The sequence below is a fragment of the Hermetia illucens genome, chromosome 3 (assembly GCF_905115235.1).
Source record: "Hermetia illucens chromosome 3, iHerIll2.2.curated.20191125, whole genome shotgun sequence".
NCBI classification, from domain to species: Eukaryota; Metazoa; Arthropoda; class Insecta; order Diptera; family Stratiomyidae; genus Hermetia; species Hermetia illucens.
This window is the reverse complement of record NC_051851.1, coordinates 36,001,263-36,010,937: the sequence shown is the minus strand read 5'-3', so window position 1 is coordinate 36,010,937 and position 9,675 is coordinate 36,001,263. Positions and strand designations below refer to the sequence as shown.

The following is a 9,675-nucleotide window of genomic DNA, read 5'->3' as shown; positions in this document are numbered from 1 at the left end:
CATTTTCTCCTTACGACTGTAGCGCTAGAGGTATTCTTTCGCCAAACCATTTGTTATTTTCCGTGTATAATTTCCCCATCTTAGATCCTTACGTTTTTTTGACAGAATATCTGAAATCCTATGCGCAGTTTCCCTGCATTGCCCTTCATTACTTGTATCGATTTCGCTTACTTTAAGAGCTCTTTGGATTCCAGTAGAGCAGTTCCCGAAGGAATATTGACCAATATCGAGCCGGCATCAACCACACATACGCAGCATACTTCGCGGTTACCTGAAATGCTCTTCACGATTCCTTGAGACGTCTGCACTTCTTCTCTACTGTTCTGAGCCATGCCCTTGGGACGACCCACCCGTCGGCCATCTTGGGCTGGCGTAGCCAGCAATGCAACTGTCGTCCCTCCCTACTTTTGCCTCCCGATCATAATCCGTACGAGTGGTAGACCTGTGCGCCGACCAAGTTCTTCGTTTGAGATAGTAGGAGACCAGCGTACTCTACTGATACGACGGAGGCAGGTGTTCACGAAGGCTTGGAGCTTTCGAGTAACAGTGGGGTTCACTTTCCATGTGCTGCTCCCATCACAGAAAGAACACTAGCACAGAACAGTCTCAACTTCATCTTGGTGTTGAAATAATTGCATTTTCAGATTTTCCACAAGGCAGCAAAGCGGATCTAGTGCTGTTAATGCGCCGGGCAACATCTAGTTCGGTACCACGTCGGTAGAAACCACACTTCCTAGATATACAAATTCATCGACGCCTTCGGTGCTCTGCCAATCAGAGCAGATAGGGAGAGTGGGATGAACCGTCAGACTGAGAACCTGGGTTTTATTGGTGTTTATCTTCAGTCCAATTTTACTTGCCTCTCTTTCTAAATCCAGAGTCTGTTGGCCAAGGTCCATGGCCCCGTGAAAGAGCAAGCAGATGTCATCAGCGTAGTTGAGGTGTTTGGGGAAAGCTGTTATAGTTCTGTTCCTCCACGTCCTCCGGACAATACAGCGTAAAGAACGTCATCGATAACAGGAAGAAATAATATCGGTAACAGGATGCAACCCTGACGGACTTCACTTTGGACCTCAAAATCCTTCGAGGTTTTACATCGGTGCGGAACGTCACATTTTGCGCCATCATATTTCGCTCTGATAATAGCTGTTAGTTTCTCCGGAATGCCCTCCAGCGTAGACCACTTTAGATACACTCCCTGTTCACGCTATTGAAAGCTTTTTCAAACTCGATGAAGAGAAGATGAAGCAAAAATCTAAACTCCACGCACTGTTTCAAAATGATCCGTAGGGTGTTAATGAAGCCAATGCAGAAGGATACGGACACGAAATCAGTCTCCTTTCCAGATGTTCTTTGTTGCGTTCCAGGATTATTTTAACTATTATTTTTGGGACAGCAGGGAGTACATAGATACCCATCCAATCATTACACTGAAGACGATTACCTTTCTTTGGAATTTTAACGATCTCCTTTTTCGGTCTCGGATTTCCAAGATTTTTGTACCAGTGGAACTAGTAGACCTGCAGTAACCGCAGGTGCGGCGATAAATAACTCTACGGAGAGAATGCCAAACCAAGCGAGGGTTTGATTGCATTGATGGTCGAAATTATTTCCCTTGTTTTTGCAGAAACAGTCCGTATTTGTATGTTATGGTGACTAGTCATTTCAATCGTAAGAGGCGAAACCTCACCGGATGTGATACGATTAAGAATTTTGGTGAAATATTCTTTCCACCAAATACAATAGGTTACGGTGGGCGGGTCACTTAATACGTATGGATGAGGATGATCCAGCCCGGAAAGTCTATAAGGGCAATATCTATAGTAGAAAAAGAAGATGAGGCAGACCCTGCCTAAGATGGAGCGATCACGTAGGGGGATAGGGATATCGAATTGGTGGACCTCGGCGCAAAATCGGGATGTCTGGAGTTCTTTATTAAGGCAGGCCTAGACCGGATACCGGTTGTTGCGCCGTTTCCACCTCCTCACTCGCTCGTCATCGTGATTGAGGAACTGACCGTTGAAGTCCTTCATCCGAAACTGTAAGATTTGCAACCACATGCAGGTTCTTTCGTACAGTTTTACCTAGACTATGCTATCGTAGACGGCCTTTAAGTCGATGAAAAGATGGTGCAATTGATGGCCATATTTTCTATCGTTTGCCGCAATGTGAAAATCCGCTATGTTCCTAATTTGACTGGAGTGAAGCTTCTATAATATGGGCCGATGATGTTCTAAGCGGATGGGGCTATTCGGCCTATATATAAGTTGTACTGCGTGGTATCGCCCTTTTATGTATTGGACAGATAAAGTCTCGTTGCTATTCACTTAATTAATTAATTGATGGAGGGTTCTGATCGCCGTTAAGTCTCCCTTTCGTGCCGAAGCTACCTTTTTCTTCTTCTTTCCCCCTTACGACTGCATTGCCTTCTGTATTTTTCAACCAAATAAATTTGGAATTTTCTGTGTATATTTCCCCCCTTTCACCTGTACTAACCACAAAATTATATCCAAACCCGTGAGAGTGTACGCGACCTGTCGATCTGCGCGCATTCTTAATGTTAAGAGAGTAGTGAATATAAATGCCTCCAATGTTGACCAATGAATTAACGAAACTAATGTAAGTGAAATCACTAATTAGCACTTACAACTAAAATAGTACCTACCTCAGTCTTCAAAACCAATCCATAGAAGCTGAAAAAATTGAAACAGAAACTCCCAATAAACTTTCGTCCGCTTCGTCGCCGCAAAAGTTTGATTTTTCCAATTTTTTTTTTGGAGAGAGAAACATTATACATTGTCTCCAACAATTATGTGTGATGAACTTCATTTAATAGCAAAACGAGGGGTCCACGTATCAAAAAAAAGAAAGTAAGTTGCTCTTCACTTGGTTCAGTTCGACATAAAGTGGATCGGGAGTAAAGATCCCTTATTTTCCAAAAAAAAAACGGCAACTTGCCCACAAACGTGGAATTTCGCTGCCACCTGTAACTTGTTTGCAATCAGATTGCCCGTGTGTCATCACCTTCAGATCAACGAAATTGTAGGAATGGTTGACCGTTAAATCATCGTCACCTTTGTTACTGAGACGCTCCTGTGCAAAGAGAGACGATGACCGTATTCGGAGTTTACTTCGAGCGTTTCTGGAGTATGATCCTCAACTTGAATGATGAAATTATTCTTTGTTTATCGTTAAAATCCACCAAAAAGCTATTGTCCATCAATAATTCGTCCTCGATTGTACATTTGTCTTTAAAACTTGGCTTTGCTGCCTTCCACAGCATGCCCCATAAATTTCTGATCGTCCAATTGGTATAAACTTCACTGAGGCAATTTAATCAATCAATAATCAGGGTAACCAAATTCCTTTATCAGAAATTTGACCTTCGGTTGATGAATGTAAGTGGCAGCAGTGAAAAAGAAAGATTTCCGGGGTCGGTAATTTTGTATTAGAGGAGAATTCATGGGCTCGCAGGCCTTATATCTGGATTGCTAATTGATATTCTAATTTCCAAATTGGACTTTTTTACTGTTACGACAAACTTTAAAATTGATACTAGGTTCTCAAACGAACACAGGATTTCGTCTTATACCGCTTTCCCCTTCTTCGTAATCAAGTAAAATAGAAATCCTCATAAGGCTTCAATTTTGAAGATTGGATTCCCAAAAAAAGCGTGTGTCTATGGGACGGGGGAAGGGCTCAGCTCCTGATAGAAGTAGTCCACTATGCTTAAGTTAGAAAGTGTTGGATGAATTCTACTTCTTCGTTACGGGATCGACCAAAATCAATCTGTAATACCTTTACTCTGTGACTTTCGGTTTCGTCCGAGGCAGAAGCACCTCATCAGACGCGGCCTCACCTCTACCCTGGGAGCAACGTAATTGAAGGGCAAGACTGGGAGGTTTGTAGACCATAAACGCAGAAGCAAGCTGCTCCTCAATTGGTCCGGTCTGCAATCAGGTGTATTGTGGACTCAGGACTTCTTCAATTTCCCAAAAAAAACCACTACTCTATTTAGCAAGTCAGTTAAGAGAGATTTGTATGTTTTTTGATATTACGAATTTTGCAAAATGTTTGTTTAGTTCTGACAGCAAAAGTTTGTTAGATTTGCTGGTAGATAGTTTGGTCTGGAAATAGAAGGAATTGAAATCTCGTTTGCTACGGCATTTGAAATTCCATTTCCTTCTGTTCAGCATTGGCTACGTGCCCAGAGTAGCTCCATCGTATTGAATTTAGATGTAGAATTTAAACAAGTTCTGCATTTTCGAACGATTTCTGAGGAGGTCAAGAGATTGCGATGTGTGTTAATCACCCGGTCGACATTCAAACTGTGGCTCAAGGGATAGTTTAGCAACTTTTGCATTTCATTCGTATCGAAAAGTCTGTAGAAACTTGTAATTTTGCTGGGATCATTCACCTACTTCCTCGAATGCGAGCAGTTTGATCGGGGAAGTTTTAAGGACATTAAGCATGGTTTGGGGATCCTTATTTTTCAGATAATTTAGAATATGGGTTATGCACATGATCCCTTCTCTTATGATTTTCATAGCTACACAGCCAGAATGATGTTATGTATGGAAAATACAAGGTTTCTAAGGAAAATTGATTCGTTTGAAAAACTGTAAATGCCGTTCAAAATGAACAATAAATGAGTTTGAAGCTGAAGTTAATGCATAAACAAACAACTATCTATCACTTACTTTTTTATTTCATAACATTAAATCTTTTCATTTACTTACATTATTTGGTAATTTATGCGTGTATAATATTCGACTTTCTCGTTCACAGTTCACGAACTCAAATTCTGCAGCCATGATAAATATATGAATTTTCACATTATCCAATAAAAAATCAATTCTTAAAAAACGAACAGAGGAATGAATGGCATATTTGTATATACGATAATAAAGAGTATGTTGCGTTCACTTTGCACACTCCCATGCAACAAAAATTCAATCAGGATTGGATGAGTGTAATCTACTCTAATGAGTTGAGAGTCAACAATTGCTTTAAGACCTTTGTTTGTGATGTTTCCCGAATTTCACCAGCCAAAAACATTTCATCCACAACGGTGTAGACCTTGTAGAAGTTGAACACCAAATCTAACTCGCAAACGTTATGGAAATATTCGTTGAGCACTTCGACAAAGTTATGGATGGCTTCCAAGTAGCAAAGATTGTTGTCGTTGACGTCGACGCATATGCAAAAGTAGAGACCCGCATAACGACGATAGACAATTTTGAAGTTACGGAACTAAAATGGAACGGAAAGAGGAATAGAATTAAAATAAATTGCTTAATGTTGATAGGAAATATAATTTTTACAAATGTTAAAGTTAAATATTTACTTCTACTTACTTTACTTATTTACCGTATTGCAGATTCAATGTAATTACAAAGGCAAAAAATGTAATGAAAACATGAACTATATTTGGTAAAAAAATTGCACCCCCCTTATGCATGTATGAGGTCTCCCCTCCCCTTAAAATCAACGTAGAAAGATGCGCCGGACGCGCATGCAGCAGGGTATATGCGGACCTTCCAAGCGTAGTTGGTCATCTCCACTCCATTTGCTCCCCAAACCCAAAGACAAATTACGACTTTGTGGAGACTACAGACGCCTGGATGCTTGGACGATTGCGGATCGGTACCCCATTCTACACATTCAAGACTACATATTACTTAGCAAATTGTCGGTTTTCTCGACCTCGTATTTCACCAAGGCTTACTGCAAGGCTGTCGTACGGAAGGTCGCGGTTCAAATCTCGCTGGTGGCAGAGGGATTTGTATCGTGATTTGACATCGGATACCAGTCGACTCAGCTGTGAATGAGTACCTGAGTCAAATCAGGGTAATAATCTCGGGCGAGCGCAATGCAGACCACATTGTCTCCTACAGTCTACTGTAGTGTACCGTTACGGTCTTGAATGAAGTGCTCTAACACACTTCAAGGCCCTGATCCAATATGGATTGTTGTGCCAACGATTATTATTATTATTACTACCAAACCCCTGTAGCTCCCGAAGGTATTCCAAAGACGGCAATTTGTACAAATCTTAAGACTCTTCGAGTTCACACGGATGAATGCTGGCTTGTGTAATGCGGCGCAAACCTTCCAAAGATTTATTTATTCTGGAAAACTTCTACCGTCGTTTTCTGCCACTACCAGGCATTACTTAACGTCTTCCTGTCTGGCCCTAAGACCAAAGATTCGCGGGAGGTTGTGTAGTCTCTAAAAACCGTCCAAGCGTTTGAAACCACCAAGTAGCAGCTGGTAAACGCTACACTTTTGACATTCCCTCAACAGGATCCCCCGTCGATGCTTCAGACATCGCAGTAGGCTAGGGGATTCCGTGTTGGACTTAAAATTCCTTTGATATTTTAGAACAAACCACCGTAATATCAACCCATTCAGCCGGAATAAAACTACTGGCCTTGACAGTCTCCCTGCGAAAGTATTCCATTCCGCTCCTGTAATTTATGTAGCTGTTACCTCTAAAGTATCTAAGATCCCAATGAACGAGAGAAGGGAATGGCTGTTAAAATTCCTAAGAAGGGCAATAACTGCAGGAATATTTTCGTGCTTCCTGCCGTCACCAAGATATTAGCTAAAATCATCCTGGAACGCGTTAAAGAAAACGTCGAGCAAGCTGCTCTCAACTCTGGATCCTCCTGCACCAACCATATTAACACCTTTTGGAACATTGTGGGACAATCTGCGGGAGTTTAGATCACACTAGCTCTTCTTCGGGAAGAGGGAGTATATTATGAATGCTCTACGCAAGAGGACCATTCCGGGGAAGCTAATATCTGTTTATTAAAGTGACTCGTGTCACGTGTTGCCTTGAGGCAGAATTTCAGAGGAATTTGGAGTCCAAAACGGAGTCAGCCAGAGTTGCCTCTTGTCAGGGATACTTTTTCCTCTCGTTATCAGTAGAGGTCGTCCAATCGACAATATCATCTTTTCGCAAACACCTCTATTATACTGATGACATCTCCATTCTTTCTGACCGAGTCATGGATCTTGATGAAATGAGTCTTAATTAAGAAAAAGAGCCAATTTGTATATCTAGAAGTCAATTTGTATATCTAAAATGCGCTGTGTCTTATCCAAAATTTAAAAATGTAACTATCTCAACACCAGCATCAAGTTGAGGCTGTTCCGTGTCAGCGTTCTCTCTAAGCTACTATATGGGAAGTGATTTCCATTTCCACTTCAAGCTTTCATCAATTCATGTTCGCGTCGTGCCACCGGGAATCTCGGACCTAAGACAATAACTAATGAAGAACTCGTTGAGACAGGGGAAGTGGCAGTGGACAGATCACGCATTAAGCAAGGGTGCAACCTACATGCCATATACTGGAACCCATTATCTCAGGCCGGCCGATGAGTTTGTCGCCCTAGAATTATGTGGAATGGAGCAGTGAACGAGTGCAAGCTTTTCGGGAAATCGTGGAAGTAGTTGAAGCACATTGCTGGGAACCGATAACGCAATGCCCCACATAGGGGTTTTGGCAAATATATATATGTTTAGATCTGTCTCACATCGTATAATTTAGGTGCCGATGTATTTGGTGGAACTGAGAATCTCTCTGGTGATTTTCATTTGTGTTCTATTGATCCTTGCTAGGTTTGATTTTTAGCCGACCTCAAAATTGAATGCCATACGCCTCATTGGGTTTCAAAATCGATTTATAAATAACCTGGAATTACGGACCAATCTCAGGTTTGTTGACGTGCTTTTGAAGTTCTCGTGCAGTGGGGTTAGGTTTAAAGGATGACAGGATGGTTTGATGTGTAGAGGAGATATACGATCGCTTCAAGTACTCTATTTTCTCAGATATTGGGTAAGTAATTATCCTAAAGAGATTATGGGTGGGGAATTGATCTGGTTTAGCTGCTCAATGATTGAGGGGGAGGGCCCGAGAGAGGAGAAAGGGGAGCTGATGTGTTTACATACGAGGAAGAGATGAAGGATGAAGGCCCCGGCTTGAACCTCGTTGCTTGTTAGCTAGTTTAGACGGGGTGGGTGGATCTTCCCAGCAATATCATCTTGGTAGTATTTTTCGTGTTCGTGGAACTGTTTTCTTTTCTGCTTTGAGGAATTCAAAATTGCTTCATTGCACTTGTTGTTTTGGGGGTTAGAGGTCCTAGTGCTTTTGGCCATGGTCTTGTTGAGATACCGCGGATATTAGTTTGGGTTTTAAGTCGTAGTTTAGGTAGCAAGCTAGCTTCGAAGATGATTAGATACCTGCTCACGTTTGTTTCATTTTCCCTCCCCCGCATGATTCATTCCAGATACACCCCTTGTTTACGCTAAAATGGGTGATGAGCAGATTGTGTAGCGATTTAAATTCCGCACGCCGTTCCATAGTGGTTCAGATGATCATTTCCCTCTTTCGCTCGCTGGGGAAGATCAGATCCCCAAGGTTTACGAACGGGTGGAAGTACGAAAAAGTTTCGCAGGGAGATTGTCAAGGTCGATGGTTTTACTCCATTTAAGCATGTTGATGGCAGAGATTACTTTGCTCCTGTTTGTGCTCCTGTTTGGAAGAGCAGTCCCTCCGTCAGATGAACATTTCCCACTGCTGGGCAACGTTTGATGGATGATGACCCTTTCCGATGCCGATGTTAGCTCTCCTTTCGCTACATATCGGAAAGGAACTCCAAATTCTACCACTGATCGCAATTTGGTTAATGTGATTAGATGTTCGTTGCTGGCCATTCGAAGACCAACTGACTTTTTACAGGTTCTTTGGTGGAATAGTGCGCGCCGTTGACGAGGCAGTGAAAACTCCTAGACTATGTCAAATCATTAGAGCTCACCTTGGCATTCAGATCATCCATCACCATACAGTGTGATATTTAGGAATTTTCTTTCAAATTTCGTGTAGGTGCTCCTCCCAGGCTATGAAAGCGGGCATCGTGGTAGCTGTATGTAACAGCTCGATATGGGATTCGCGTCCCTACCGCACAAAAGCCAGGTGCCACATGAGGGAGAAGAGTACTCTACAGAGTCCCATCAACTCAATTCGTTTAGGCCCAGAATGTCGAGCCTTAAGTGGCCCGGAGTTTTGATATTTGTTAAACATCAGTATTTTGTTCCATTTTGTAATAAGAAAGGCTGGCGGCGTACTTATGTGCTGTATTGTCGAGTTTTTCAATTTACTGCCATTTCGCTGTAATTGGAGCGCCTACTAGTTGGCAGTGATTTTACCCACAATCAGAACCGGAAATGATTAAGCGCCCAATGCGGGCCAATAAGATAGTAACACGAATTTGTCGAAGCTCTGTTAGTTCTTTTGGTATTTACCTCTACGAAGTTAGTATGTTTCGCATCTCGAACCGTCACCACAGCATGAACTTCTTCGATTAGTTTCTGTTTCTCGTCGTCATCGAAATTCATGTACCATTTCGCTAAACGCGTCTTACCAGCGCGATTTTGTATGAGAATGAAGCGAATCTGAAAGTATTCAGTGGCGCCTTAGTGATATATAGTCCTTACAACAAGTTTAACCAATTATCTACCATTTTTCACGAGAATTATACAATTTTCCTTCGATTATCTCTGCAACCGAATGGTACACACACACTTGACAGCAATTTTGACACCCCCAATTGTGCTGACAATTTTCTTTCGCTGTCATCTGGCCCCAGTCTCCGCTACAAGTCAAA

The 9,675-nt window shown here is 42.0% G+C and overlaps 1 protein-coding gene across 1 annotated transcript; it reads right to left on the bottom strand.

Moving 5' to 3' along the window:
* Positions 1–4,686: 4,686 nt before the first annotated feature.
* On the bottom strand, positions 4,687–9,673 carry LOC119651564 (AP-2 complex subunit sigma). Its single transcript, XM_038055198.1, has 3 exons — positions 9,529–9,673; positions 9,314–9,463; positions 4,687–5,253 (listed from the first exon to the last, which is right to left on the bottom strand). Exons 1-3 carry the CDS (start codon positions 9,529–9,531, stop codon positions 4,978–4,980), a joined length of 429 nt encoding a protein of 142 aa, XP_037911126.1. The 5' UTR covers positions 9,532–9,673; the 3' UTR covers positions 4,687–4,977.
* Positions 9,674–9,675: the final 2 nt, after the last annotated feature.